The 15667-nt window shown below is 39.7% G+C and overlaps 1 protein-coding gene across 2 annotated transcripts in view; it reads right to left on the reverse strand.

Moving 5' to 3' along the window:
• appa (amyloid beta (A4) precursor protein a) overlaps nt 1–15667 on the reverse strand; it is an 85872-nt gene that overhangs the window by 13264 nt on the left and 56941 nt on the right. For both annotated transcript variants that reach the window (XM_041781548.1, XM_041781547.1), the window contains 7 exons: nt 12802–12935; nt 10898–10972; nt 10665–10823; nt 7441–7569; nt 7256–7355; nt 1116–1328; nt 942–995 (listed from right to left, as the gene is read on the reverse strand). In XM_041781548.1, the coding sequence (XP_041637482.1) occupies nt 942–995; nt 1116–1328; nt 7256–7355; nt 7441–7569; nt 10665–10823; nt 10898–10972; nt 12802–12935 (864 nt within the window). The remainder of the gene's footprint in view (nt 1–941; nt 996–1115; nt 1329–7255; nt 7356–7440; nt 7570–10664; nt 10824–10897; nt 10973–12801; nt 12936–15667) is intronic.

Here is a 15667-nt window from a genome sequence, read left to right on the forward strand (position 1 = left end):
TTGATGGAGCAGATCAATCAAAACTAGCTGGTAAATTCCAACACAACTACGACTCTTCTAAGACCCAACAGGTTCTCTGCTATAAAGGTAAATCTAACTTTTCTCTGCAGTAGTTGCCGTCTTTAGTTATTAAAACCAAATTTGGTGATATTCTGGTATTTATCTTTTATATTTTGGTCTTAATGCAATAAAGCAATTAGAGATGGAAATGCATCCACACATGTTAAAGTTATGAAAAAATATTTAAGCTACTTTGTGGATTTTCTACTTTTTGGGACCCAAGGTGCAATGAGACAACTTCTCTGGTTATATACATTCTACGTTTTTAAAGATTGACCCCCAATTAGAATGGATGGGTGATAGTCAGAATCAACATGTGCAATAGGAAGGCATAATAAATCAATTTACTATTATACATCATCTCAAACTGCATATATTAGCAATAAAAGCCAGTTTTCTGCATATTAAGTCACACTGCTTCATATTTACATAAATGAATCCTTAAAGACCCAATTAAAAGGTCCATTGCTGAAGAGATATTAAGCTCGTATTAAAGCAGTCTGCACTGAGAATCTGTAGGGAAACATTCACGTTGCAAGTGAAAAAGGAACATAAATAAATAAATGGAGACTTCATGATAAATACAACAAAGCCTCTTAAAATTCCAGTGGGAAAACACTGCATCATATACATTAAGACGGCATATATTACTGTTAATAGGTTTCTATTTATAGATATATGAACCAGTTAGAAGTGGGAGTGTTCGACGGTAACAAAGGAATCATGGCCACTGCTATGCAGAGCAACCCTTGTTTTCCATGCTCTGTCAAAACCCCCAAAACTCACACATAAAAGGAAATTAGCCACAAAAGCATTTTACACAAGTTGCAGTTGCATTAAATCTATTCTAAACATTGCATTTAAGTTGCAACTGCACCTACCTGGTCGTGTGGGAATGCCTCTGTCAAGGTTGGGGCGAGAATCCACGGGCTCAACTGTAGAAGAGACAAAGAGAAACTCGTCATCTTTAGCTGAACCTTGAGTTTTGGTTTTGGGAGTCATTTTGTTGCATTATGATGGCAGAATGTGCTCTATATGTAGTAAACAACCAGTACCCTGGTTCTCAGTGTTGGGCTGGTTGAAGCTCTCGGGGTGGATAAATCCAACTCCTCCAAAGCCCAGTGCATCCTCCTGAGGCAGCAGCTCGGTCTGGCCATCTCCCAGCTCCTGGTCGGGCATCAGGGCGTCGTTTCCGTAGCTCATCCTCACGTCTGTCTGCAGGTTGGCCAGCTGCTGGGCCATCTCCGCCTGCTCCCTCTGCAGGAGCTCTGCGTGGGCACAACCCGAAGAGACGAGGAAGAAGGAAAGAGGAAGGTCAGGAGGAAATGAAGAAGGTTCACTTCATTTATCCAGTCACTGTGAAACCTTGGCTTCTTGTTTTCAAGTATTGCCATAAAAATGTGTTTGTTTTTAACTAACTAAAGAAAGTTGAGCTTAAGAGAAGTATGTTGGTATGTTGGTTAGCCGAGTGCATCCATTATTTACATTAGCCATGATATTTTAGGATAGCTAATTTAGGCTAGTATAAAGACACTCCTTTAACAGTATAACAGACAGTCCTCTGTACAAAGCTGCATCACATGTGGCACAAAAAATAGTGGGAAACAATACATGCTACTTGGCACAAAGAGTAGTGACACTTTAAAACTAAAAAAATGTAGATAACTGACAGGAGGAATAAAAAAGGTTTGACACTTATACAGTTTAGACTGTGTTCAAGTATCTGCATAGAAAATGCAATATTTGACATTTACCATATGAAGGTTAGCTATTTTTGGACGTTACATAATAGAGTCATCTGTATAGGTATGTAAATTATCTGACGCATATGACTTAGTCCTCTTGCAGACAAGTGCATTCATTCTTTACAAGCCTTGTAGGGACTGCTGCTGAGAAGCATCCCCACAGCATGAAGCTGCCACCATTGTGCTTCACAGTGAGGATGGTGTGTTTGTGGTGATGTGCAGTGTTTAGTGTCTTGTCTGATGGCCAAAAAGCTCAATTTTTTGTCTCATCAGATCAAAGAACATTTTTCCACTTTATCATGGAGTCTCCCACATGTGTTTTGTGAGGACGGCCTGATCTAGGCAGATTTACACGTGACATATTCCTTCATTTCTTGAAGATGGATTTAACTGAACTCTGGGGGATGTTCAGTTCCTTGGGTTATTTATTTCTGGATCCATCCCCTGACTTATACTTTTCAATAACCTTTTCACTGAGTTGGTTGGAGTGTTCTTTTGTCTTCATGGTGTAATGGTAGCCAGGAATACTGATTAACCAGAGACTGGACTTTCCAGACACAGGTGTCTTTATATTAAAATCACTTGAGACACATTCACTGCCCTCAGGTGATCCCAGTTTCACTCAGTTTCTGGCTGTATATAACAGTGTCATCTGCATATGAATGTTATATATCTGACATAATGCATGTACAGGTTGAACTTATTTGTTTAACTATATATAATCTTTTTAACTATGTAAAGTTCTGTCTTAAACCTGTGATATTTGACATATTACATGTACAGGTTGAACTTATGTTATTAACTCTGTATATATTAGTGTCATCTGCATAGGAAGTACAATATTTAACATATAGTGTATAAGGGATGCTCTTATTTTGGAATTCTTATATTTTGTAGGTTAATTTGCATAGAGAGTACAATATCTGCTGTGTAGCTCATAAAAGTTTTACTTAGATCAATAGTTTCATCTGCATAAAAATGAAGAATATCTGACACACAGCAAGTAAAGGTTGTATTTTTCTAAAAAATATATGAGTGTCATCTGCATAAAAAATTAGAATATCTGATACACAGCAAGCCAAGGTTGCACTCTTTTTTAACAACATAAAAGTGTCATCTGCATAAAAGGTGTATATTTTTGTCCAGGGAGGCTTTTGTTATTATCACTTTCTCTCTTGTTTACATTTCTTATTTTACCAGTTTTATATTCCCATAGTTCAATTCTACGGTGTGTCTGAGAATAACTAAATCACCTGAAACTCCCTCAGGACGTCATTATGGTTCTGTGATTCTGACATAAAATAGTCATTGCAAAAAATGTGCATTATTTGGATGAATAGAATAGTGTCATCAGCATAAAAACATACTTTTCAGTTTCACACTCACAGGTAGTCAAGCCCTCATATTTTACTACATCATATCAAGTATAATGGATGAAGAGTACTGATAGAGGATAGGAAAAGACTTAAAACGGTAGTCTTGACTGACTTATTTAAGCCCTCTGAGGCGCCCTCTGCTGGCTTAGAGAGAAGGTATAAAGCACTTCCACCTTGGCTTCACTTTTCTTCCCTCTTACATAATGTATGTATCCACCGACACGAATGTTTCTGAAACTGAGGAGACAGACAGCCGAGGAATGTGGTTCCGCTCAGCTCCTTAACAGACCTGCCGCCTTGCAGTAACCGAACTGTCCTTTATCTTCTGTGTTTGTCTGTTCCTGCGTGAGTGTGTTTGGCCAAACAGCACAGAGTGTGACAGTCTCCGAGACAGAGACACAGATGGCTGTGTGACGCACGCAACTCCAATAAACCCAAAAAACCCACAGAAACCTAGTGAATACAGGAGCAGGACGCAGGGAGGGAGGGAAGGAGGGGATTTATCTTCCAGCAAACAGTTTCATTTGACTCCGAACAGAAGAATTAGGCCAAATAGCTCCCATGTCCTTATCTATGCAAAATTGCATTTTTTTGGAAGCTGGAATTTAGAGCATTCAATCTTTTTGTTACACGATGTAAAACCAGGACAGATTGTCTTTTCTTGTATCTCTTGTGTCGGGGTTAGTGGGAAGCCTGTGTAACACTCCGACATACTGCTCTTTTAGCTTTTCAGCGTCTTACATCTTTGCCTATTTTCCACTGATCCAAATCAAATAAAGGTTTTGAATTTATTAATTTAAGCTTTTACAGTAATTTGAGTCACTAAAAGGCCATACTCACACTGTGGCCTTTTCCAGTCGATGTGAAAACAGCTAAAAGAATGAGTAACCTCGCTTGTGTTCAAGCACTTTCTCTCCAAAAAATCAGCAAACAGGCTGATGAATATGCCAGGATCCGAAAAGGATTAAAAAAGGATGCAGAGCCTTGATTGAGGCTTATATCCACAAGGTCAACCACGTGTATTGAACACATCATATCACTTAGCTTATATGAAGAGTAGCATCAGTGTCAGCACTACTGAAGTATTAAGCAGAAATGTTGTGTCAATCTGATGTTAATACTTTCACTAATGCAAGCATCAATTATACAGAAATGTGAGGAAACATCTATGTACTTTTCAGCATTGATAGTTCCTTTCCAGATGTGTAAGCTGCCACACCAGAGGCACTAATGCAACCTCATACCATCAGAGATGCTTTAGTCTTTGGTTTCTGAAAAGAACTTCACATTTTGCTTCATGTGACCACAGAACAGTTTTCCATTCTGTCTCAGTCCATCTTGAATGGGCATTTTTCTGGATGCGGTTTACATAAGGCTTCTTCTTCGCATGATTCAGCATAAATTTGTATCTGTGGATGGCACGGCCAAATGTGTTAACAGACAGTATTTTCTGGAAGAGATGCAGTGAATTGGGATATTTAAATAAGTCGCTGCGTTTCTTAACCCTTTACCTACTGAGCCGGCGCTGTGTTTTATATGTCCAGAGTATTATTACTCTAACTCTGTTAAAGTTTGTCCAATCAGAAAGATTCCAATGGTGCTGGAAAGCTGAGAATTGTGGGCATGTGCACATACATGGTTTATTACGGTACTCGCAACCATATGACATGGGCATTCATGGCAAAGCACCATAGCAAAACATCAGAAGTATCGCGAGACCGCTACATGGATTCTCAACACTGTAACTCCTCGTAAGTTTGCGCAATCTAAAATATTCCAACGCTGACAGAGAGCTGAGAATCTGTGCTTTCCAGCAATATATGATGTGTGGTATATATTTTATGGTAATGTTGAACAGCACCGCAAAAACGGCAGCTTTGGCAGAAGAAGAGTGAGAAAGGAGAGTGAAGGAAAGGAGTAAAAGGAGAGTGAGCGAGAGTGGTGTTTTGTTTTCAACACATTTGTGTTGAAGATAGTGGCATTTGTGCGTGTCTGTCATGTGAAATAACAATATGTTACTTGAGAATGTTGAGAATGCATTTTTCCACCTTTATTTGCACGAATTGTTGCCTATGTATATAGCTATGTTTTGCACTGTGTTTTGCACACCCAGAGTCCTAGACTCAAAAAATGACTGGTGATTGTTCTAAACATGTATAGGTTCACATTTAAAATGTCAAATCAAATCTTCATGAGCAATAACAAAATTTCTTCTCATAAAAGCCATGAAAAACAAATCCGTTTTTGTGTTTTTCTACTTTTTAACTGCTTGCAATTCCATATAATTTGCAATAATCACTAACCAGATATTGAAAAGTCAAGTTCAAGTACTTCTGGGAAAAAGGACCAAAGCTCTCAGACTTAGGGCATTTCCTTACTATTTTTACAGCCATAATAACAAAATATGTCCAAATCGCCATTTTTAGACTCAGTAGGTTAAGGGTTAAATGCTTCTTTAGGTATGTTTCCATCAAGTGGTCCAGTTTGATTGGGTATGGTTTGGTATGGTGAACCCCAAAATAGTTCGCATTTCCACCCATACTCTCACTTGGTGGGCTGTAGAGGGTGGTCATGTGATGTCACAAGCAGAGGGAGTCTCTGCTGCTCCAAACACATCTTAATGTTGTGCACCACAGCCACTACAGATCCTCAACTGATGGAATATGTTTATAGAAATGTTTGGAGTCGTGACGGTACGTTAATAAAGACGCAAGATGAAGCTGGGCTGTTACAGTAGGGACCCAAAGCATTTAGTTAATGATGAATATAATCTAAATTTACTCTATTCTCCTTCCTCTGATCTTAAAGGAAAATTAAGACCTTAAATGTCAGCAAGTCAACTATACGGGAGAATAATATCAAAGGTTATAAGGCATCTAATGATTATGTTAAATAGCTGTATAAATAAAACCCGCTATATTCGACCCGCTGTGTGGTTTTATAGGGGAACAACTAAAAAGTTATGGAGTCCACTGATATTTATCACAGATTAAATTAAGTGGTCTTTTTAAATTAACGTGATTTCTATTTGATTTAATACTGAAGTTATTTCCATGAATGAAGTGAATGTATCCGACTCCTTAACAGTTTCAACAATATATAAAATATATATATAAAAGTTGAGACTTGCACTGTGAGAATTTGTCACAACAAAAATAAAATAAAGGGTAAGCTGGGGTTAAAATGAAATAGATTAAGTAAGAAAATCCTGGAAACCTGTTGTGTGGCCACATATTAATGTCCACAGTCCGGGGAAACTGCTGAGTCCAAACACCCTTAATCTAAGTGGATATTAGTCGGTTTTCCTCCTGTTTTCATCCCCTCCTCGTAGAGCAGACTGCCTTGCCACTCAGCCTGACTGAGCAGTCGTGAGAAAACCCTCTACTGTGTGTGTAGCTCAACCTTTTTGGGACGGATAGGTAAGCTTGGCACTCCTACGCAAGGGTGCCAAAAATAGGATGGTGTGGGTCAGTTGGTTGGGACCCTTTCCAACACAAATAAACACCTACCATACCATACCAAACAGAACCAGACCTTAATTGTTGGAAATTGCTCCTCCAGCTGTTTTCATAAGTAACACTTACTTTTCCAGCCTTTTGTTGCCCTGTCCCAACTTTTATGAAATGTACTGTAGCCATCAAATTCAAAATAAGTTAATATTTTTAATGAACATGTCTGTGTCAAAATATGTTATGCTCTACTGTGACTAAAATTGGTTTATGAGATTTGAAAATGTCACAGTGTCCCAACTTTTCTGGAATTAAAGTTGTACTAGCTCCAGTTTTCTATCTGACCATATATCATCTTTGCCCTGTTTAAAAATTGACTGTCAAATTCAATAGAAGCAGCAAAATGCAGATTTCGCAGGTAAAGGTGGGCTGACCAATCAGGGATGTCACTGTACCACTCTAGGATTGTGGGTAATGTAGTGCTGTTTCCAGAAATTGTGAATAAACCATGTTTTTCTTAAAATGCAGTGGATAATATGTGAACTTATGTCTTCTACATGGCCATATATCATAGTTTGACACTCAGTCTTAAGTGTCAAAGAAAAAATTCCAACGGCAGACTCACCGACTTGGTCCTGGATGTCATCGGCCACCCCGGGTACCTTGTAAAGAAGTCCCAGAGACTGGTTCATACGCTCCTCAATGACACGCAGGTGGGTCAGCACCTTTAACACAGAGGAAATCATGCATTATGTATTTTACAGAACTGCCCCCTCATTTAAAGTCCAACAGCTTTAAAGCAGCCTCTACCTGAGGTCTGATCTGTGCAGCCTTCTTAGGATCCACCATGCGGACGTGCTCAAAGTGTTTCAGGGTGTGCTGCCTGTCCTTCTGCTCGGCGCGCACGTACTTCTTCAGCAGGCTGAAGACGTGGCGAGGCTGCAAAATACAGACGGGGAGAAGGAGACAGATGGTTCAGCGCTGAGGAAGGACAGTGAGATTTATTTATACGCAGCCTGGATGTGAAACAAAAGGAAGTTGTAAAACACAGAGTTGATCCAAATCCCCACAATCAAGCAGCTGGGGGAGTTAAGGACAAAAATGTGGTGTGGATTGCAATCATAACATTTATCTGGTTTTATACAGCTTTACAGTACAAAGGGCTTTATAAAGAGGAAACCTAGTGATTCCACTTGATTTATGTCCTTAAAATCGTCTTCCAAGCAGATTAGAAAGGGTAAAATCACTCTAACTAATGAGCATGTTGCACTTTGTATATGGTGTAGCACTGGCCTTCAACAGTAGGGGGCAGCATAACAAAGCAAAATGGTAATATGTAGAAACACCGACACAAGAGAACACAAACTAGCACTGGAGCACTTTTGATCAAAACCTTCAAATCCCTGCTAAAAATAGTCAACCAGTGCCTACTTGTGAAGTAATTTCCGTGTCTTTTCAGTGCCTTATATCATCAGAATTTGTGCAACATAAGCTTAAAGCTTACATAAGTCAAAACATTGAGGAAGTAATACGACTGGGACACCAATTTTGGATGTAGATGGTCCTGTATAACCATTCAGAATACATTAGAAAACATCATACAGCTTAAAGAAGTTTAAAGAGCAGAGAATACAGGCTTTTTGGGTTATAATCATTCACATACACCAGCTTTGGATGTAACTTCTCAGAGTGTTTCCCCCGATTCCTTAAAATCTGCTTAATTCAACAGTGAAGGATTCTTACAGCCAAAAGGACGTTCAAACTAGTTAAACTCCGAAGAAACACCCAAATATTCATTGTTGCTTCAGTTCAACAGGCCCTAAACTCATCATAAGTTAGCTTTACAAGGCTTTCACTCTAATAAAAATATCCTATCAGGTTACATAAGGCAGCGTTGGGAGAAAAGCAGCTTACATTTTAATATCAGAGAGCTTCATATATGACAAAACCAATCCTTCATTTGGCTTTTTCTGGTCAGTTTTAGCCTTATCACATGTTGTGTGATTTGTGTTTTCAGAATTTTTTTTATAGGTGCTGAGATTAAATTTAGGGATGCTCCAGCAATCCTAAAACCAGTGTAAAACCAGCTCCTCTCCTCGTCAGTGTGAATATGGTAGGTTCTACAGGACTAGTTGTTCTTCCCAAAAATCAACAGGCTGCTCCTTTATTTCTGACATCTATCTACCTTTATGCTTCACATTTCCCATCATCTGTCCCCATGGCTGGGTTTGTTGTGCTTCCTCAAGTGAGTGCTTGACTGTCCTTGGTCCCGCCCCCCACACAACATGACGTGATCTCAAATCAGAGTTGCTCTGATCATAGCTACAAAGCTAAGCTGACAATGCAGGTATGAAAGCTGTTTTTTTATGTAGCTACGTAGCTTATGTAAATAATGTAGCTAAAGCTAAGCTCAGAAAACAGTTAGCAATGTAGATTCATTATCTACATAGCTTACATAGCTTGCTGAGTAATGTAGCAAAAGCTTAGTTCACAGAGCAGAAAGCTATGTGGCTACAATATCTATGCAGCTTACTTGGATAACTTAGCTACAGCTAAGCTAACGAAGCAGTTAGTATCATGGCTATGTTATCTACCTAGCTTATGTAGCTTAAATAAAAACACAGTTAACACTAAGCTCACGAAGCAGTTAGCCACATATCTACAGTATCTTGTAGCTACGTACCTTATGTAGGTAACATAGCTAAAGCTAAGTTTACAGAGTAGTTATCCATGTATCCATGTTATCTATGTAACTACGAAGCTTATGTAGATAATAGCTAAAGCTAAGTTTCAAGATCAGTTAGCAATGCATCCATGTTTTCTATTAGCTAGGTAGCTTGCGTAGCTTAAATATATAACATGGCTAAAGCTAAGCTTACAAAGCAATTGGCTTTGTATCTAAGTTATCTATGTAGCTATATTAGCCTTAGCTATGCTTGCTAAAGCTTATGTTGCTAAAGTTAACTTAGCTACATTGGCTAATACAGGATTGCCTACTGTTTGTAATTTCTTTGTCCTGTTTTATACTGTTTGCTTTAATCTATTGTTTTTATTGTGCTTGCTTTTATCTGTACAGTGACCTTGATTGTTCAGAAAGGCGCTTATAAATAAAATGCATTATTATTATTATTGATGTTGTAACGTTAACTACTTAGCCAGTGTAGCAATGTTGGCTTTAGCTAAAGCCAAGTGACCCACCGTTTGGGTGGCTACTTCTTAAATGGGTCTATATCCCAGATTAGACTGCTGATCTTTTCCCCTCTGTTATTTAAATGTTGCTTAGTCTGTAATGTTCGCAATGTTTATTTCATGAATGCAACTGCCAGACTTTATGAACTAAGCTGAATTACAAAAGTGAATCAAAGCCTGGAAGTACGTTGTAATGGTAAATTAAGGCTATTCTTTCTGAGATATATGGCGTCTTGGGTAACTGATCTGCAGTCAGACAGTCCTGGGGGAAATCTTAGAAAACAAAGGTCTTAGTGCTGCTTAGTATTATGAGAAAATAAGTCAGCATTCTGATGAATAAAGTCAGGATTATTAGACAAAAGTCAGAATTCTTATTTTTTCTACACTCGGAGAAAGAAACTGGATCTCAAAAACCTGACTGGGCCTCTTTGTTTGCTTTGCTAAAGGTCCAGTTTAGTAAAAATGTCATGCTAATCACCTTTAAGCACTAACAGTCCTAAAACGTTTACTACCTCTCTGCTCATTTCTTTAATTACTGTGCATTTATTAACTTTCATCTGGATCGGTTTTACTAACTCTAAACACACTAAAGGTTAGGTCTATCAAAGTGGATGAGACATCCTTATATTTTTTAATATGTGGCCCTCTGTGAAGACAGCTTGGACACCCCTGGTCTATGGTTTTTCAGGTCTCTGTGCAGGTAAAAAGCTAAGGTAACCAACAGCGTATGCTCTGGTGTAGATCTGATTTCTCACAGTGAGTTGGAGGATGGCAGGAGACGAGTAAACCACAAGAGATAGAGACTGTCTCTGCTGTTAAATCCTGTTAACCATTCTCAAACGTACCCTGGGCGGATCCTGCTGCAGTGCGGTCAGGTAGCTCTCCAGGGCCAGGCGGCGGCGGTCGTTGAGCAGAGCCTCCACTCGGGCCATGTGCGTCTCCACCAGCTGCTGTCGCTCGCTGGCCGCCTCCTGCTCCAACGCCTCCACCTTCTCCTGGAAGCGCTGCGAATAAGAATCAGTTAAAACGGTGCCGAATCTCACCGATTATTTCCATTTCATACATGCATGTTTCTTACCTGGATCACAGCCTTCTTGTCGGCACGTGGGAGATTCTTGGCTTCCCTCTCAGCCTCCTCCCACTCTCTCATCACCTGCGGAGAAGAATACAGAGGGAAAACGTTGATTGCAGCCGTCAATCTTTACTTTGCACAGCTTCAATCGCAGGCTGATTTTACACTAGAGTGAAACATCCTGTTGCTCTTTGTGGTGTTGATCTAATCTTTTCACGTCTGACTAAAAGGGAGAAAATCTGACTTTTACTCGCCTGGATCAGATAAGATCATGGCTGAGGAGGGCAAACATTGGTGTGGAGGATGTTTTCAGATTCAGAGGGGTGATAGGAGGGAGGTTCTGTCTTTAGAGTCACAGTGCAGCAGGATAAAGATAAGAAAAATCAAGAGCTAACATTTTCTAGTCCTCCACAGAAAGATGTTTGGTTTCCTCTTAGTCACTGGGTAGATTCTTTAATTCAGCATGACCGAACAGTATGTGTAAAGGTGAAGTCAGCTGTGTGCAATCAGACGCCGCTGCGCCTATAGCAACCCACGCTAAACAACATGGAGCGATCAAAAATCGTCCAAAAAGAAAAACATTTTGAAACATTACAAGCTTTTAAGTGTTCTTATCTGCAGCCTTGAAAACTGTGAAAGCTGTCCCGCGGACCATCTGGCTCTCTTCTGGAGAGCGAGCCGCTTGATTAAAGAATACAATTAAAGTGGAATTGGCTCGGCCGCTTCACCCCGAGGGGGATTAACAACCGCACCTATTCGTTGTTCTCGGCGCACCTTTTCTGCCTCCATTTTCTATCCTTAGATCAACCTTTGTCTTCTCCCTGCTGTGGAGAAATCCTCGGCTTCAACAGGAATGTTGGGGATTGAAAGGGATTTTAAAGACAAATAGGCAGAAAAAGTTTTGCAATTGTGGGTATGATTTGCAACAAATTCTGCAAACGTTGCATCACGATCCTTGGAGAAACTTCCCCCTATCAAAGTAAAACCATGTATGATTGCTGCCATTGAAGCTTTAATGTCTGCTTGAACTGCCAAGAAGGAAAAGTACAAGGCAGACATACAGGTGGAGCTGAAAGGGATTGTTCAAATTCTCACCGCAGGCAATTTGTGCAATAGTCAGCATAAAAATGGACAAAGGCACGCTTTTTAAAGCAATGTTGCTCTGGTTGTTTTGTCTACTTAAGATTTCAGTCGACAGCTTTTGCACAAGCTCAAAGAAAACTGCACTTTCATAGCAAAATCACTGAATTTTGTTTCACAAAAACCAAGAAGATAAGGTATAACAGCACCCAAAGGCCAGAGATACACAGCTGATAAAAAAATTTCACCCCCATTTACTGGTTTTATAAATCAATCATGGTCAAAATAGCAGGGCCAGCTGCTGAGAAGCATCCCCACAGCATGATGCTGCCATTTTTGGTGTCTTGTCTGATGGACAAAAAAGCTTGGGGTGTTCCTTTGTCTTCATGGTGCAATGGTAGCCAGGAATACTGATCAGGGTGAACATTACATTACATATTCTTATTTAACTGATATTACTTTGCAGAAATCTGTTTTCACTTTTATATTACAGAGATCTTTTTTTGTAATATTTAGTCAAAAAGCCAAGTTATACTGACCATGACTGATATATAAAACCAATAAAAGGGTAAAACATCCAAGGGGGTGAATACTTTATATAGGCACTGTCTCTGCTCATTGCTGCTCATGTTGACTCAGACCAACTTGTTATAAACAAAATAACTAATGCATCAGATTAACATTGTAGCTTTGTTATTCATATAAAAATATAGTCATTTGTTTCCACAGTAGAGCCCAGGCAAAAAAAACACCAGATTTTCCCTTTAAAGCAAGTCATATAACCCTGATTTAGTCCTTTAATTTGACTCTTTCATTGTCCTCCTCAGTACCTGAGACATCCTCTCGCGGTGCTTCGCCTCCAGGCTCTCTTTGGCCTTCTGGAAGTGGGCGTGCTCATTTTCGTCAGCAGGTGTCTCCAGGTAGTGGTCGACGGCATCAGGGGAGCTGGGTGTGGCTGTGGGAACTGCATGAATAGAAGGCAGAGAGAGAGAGAGAGAGAGAGAGATGCTTTCAAAGAGGCTTTTTTTTTACTGCGCTCTCTATTCAGCACGCACAAAGACAAACACAAACTGGGTCTAGTTGTGGTTAATAGGGTTAGAGGGAAATTTCAGAGTGAAATAAAAGAGGACGTTAGCCATAGCTGGAAGGCAGAAACCTCCAAAAACAAACAAGTGCATACCTCAGATGACCTGCAGAGCTTTGTTAAACCTCTCCTTTTATATAACTTCATTCAGAGCGAGACACTGACGCTGGAGTTTCTCCTACAGGCTCGGAAAGCTCCGACTCATCCGACGAGTTGGCAGCCAGAAATATAATTGGACCACATACAGCGTGAATTTAATCAGTGAAAGTTGATTATCTCTCACAAGAGTGAAAGTGGACGGCTGTGAGGGTGCGGGCGTGAAGGTCGACCGCCGTGTGAAATTGGTTACGTCTGACGGCGGCGCCTGACTGCACAGGACTCAAAAACAACCCAGCTTGTAGTTTGACCTACGACAAAGGCTGGTTAGAGAAACATTTAAAGGTTCAGTTCACACAAATAAACTGGCGGAGTGATGTGGGGCATTACTGTTGTATTTGATTTTTTCCAAATGACCCATTAAGGTCAGTTCAGACAAAAGATTCAGGACGAGATGAACGAAGCGCTGTAGTTTGCCGGTACTATGCCTTTAATTTTCTTTTAATCAGATTTATTCATAAACAAATTCTGGTAGTAACATCCATGAAATAGCAAAACATTAGAGACTAAGCAGAGAAAAGATCTGCAGTCTAATCCGGGATCAAATTATGTATAGACCTGTTTTAGTAGCAGTTATTCGAACGTTGACTTTGGCTTCCTTAGCTTAAGCTAAAGCTAATGCAAACAGAGCTAAAGCTAACATAGCTAAAATAATGTTGCTATGGTAGCTATGTAATAAATACTGCACAAGCTAATGTAGCTTAGTTTACTTTAGCAATGTGAGCTTACATAGATGAAGCTAACATAGCTGAAGCCAATGTAGCTAAAGCTAACATAGCAACACTAGCTATTAATAGACATTTCAACTTGAGTCAATGTAGCTAAGTTAGCTTTAACAATGAGAACTTGAGCAAAAAAACTTGAAGCTAACGTAGCAAAGCTAACATAGCTATGGAGAAAGCGTAAGTAGATAAATCACGTAGCAGCTTTCTGATTTTACCTTTACCTATATAAACTATGCAGCCATGTTAGCAACATGGCCAATGTAGCTAATGCAGCTCACACAGCTGCTTTGTGAGCTTGCCTTTAGCTACATTGGCTATGTAACTTTGTTAGCTATGTAGCAAGTAAGCTTTAGCAATGTAAGATTGAACAAAAATAGCTGAAGCTAGCCAATGTAGCAACTGTAGTTCAGGAGCTTCTTTGTGAGACTACATTTAACTACAACGGCTATGTAGCTTTGTTAGCTATGTGGCAACATTAGCTATATAGCCAATGCAGCTAAGAGGGTGCAGAGCTAATATAGCCACTGTGAGTCTCCCTTAAGCTACACTGGCTATGTAGCTACAAAAGCCACACAGCTACATAGCCAATGTTGCTTATATAGCTAAATAAATCCCATAGCCACTTTGTTTCACACCTTTAGCTACATTTGTTATGTAGCTATGTTAGCCTTGTTAGCTATTTAACTCAGTTTTCTACATAACTAACACAGCTAATAGAGCTTTGGAGCTAATCCTGCTGTGTTTAAGTGTTTTCATGGAGGATGGGCTTTCTTCCTGTAAGCAGACTTTGCTTTATTTAATGTTTTGTAATCAGGTTTGGCAGGTCAACCCTAATCAGAAGCTGTCAATCTTTACTGTTTTAGTGTTTAACTGCTTTCTGTTCTGAAGGAGATGATGTTTCAGAAAAACAGTCTTTGAGAGTGGCTGTCAGCGATGTAAATAATGTTTTGAAAAGGCACAAAGCATTACTTTGTTTTAATGTGCTGATCACAATGATAAAGACAGAATTTTTTTTTTATTATGCTGTACTGTCCCTCTTGTAGAGATGGATTTATTGCGCAGTAACTTCAGAGATAAATTAAACTAATGCATCAGTCGCAGTGGTGTGAACTTGCAGTGGTGGAAAGCTTAAGTTTCCTTTATTATCACACAGACTTTAAATACTCTTTTCATCGAGAGTATGAGTGTGGGGTAGAGGAGCTGACACTGCAGCCTTTTTCACCTCTACATTACTCACTAGAGCAGAACTGCAATCCCAAAACACTCACATGCACACGGCACACTTTCACACCTAAACACACGCACACACACACGCGGCGTGGATAAATTTAGATCAGAGTATAGGGAGATGGAGAAAACATGACTCCATTTTGGCTGTGGGGCGGATCATGACTGAGGCGCTCACGTTCATCGATGAAGGTCAGCGAACCTTACACAACGCCGAAATCAGCATCAGACGCTCCAAACACTCACCTGGACATCCAATCTTTTGAATGAATGATCACGGAGAACGGCGAGGAGTTATTGTTCTTTCAGAGCGCCATTATTGTGAAATTTTAATGGCAAACATAATAAGATGGTGAGAGCTATCCTGCTCATTTCCAGCGTTTCCACTTATAATCAATCATAACATCGTGGTGCAGGGACTGTGTAATGACGTATTGATGAGTTTTTTCAGTTTTGCAGTGCAGCTTGATTTGTGAATGTTATGAATTAACCTGAATGTTTTCA

The sequence above is a fragment of the Cheilinus undulatus genome, linkage group 24 (genome assembly GCF_018320785.1).
Source record: "Cheilinus undulatus linkage group 24, ASM1832078v1, whole genome shotgun sequence".
NCBI classification, from domain to species: Eukaryota; Metazoa; Chordata; class Actinopteri; order Labriformes; family Labridae; genus Cheilinus; species Cheilinus undulatus.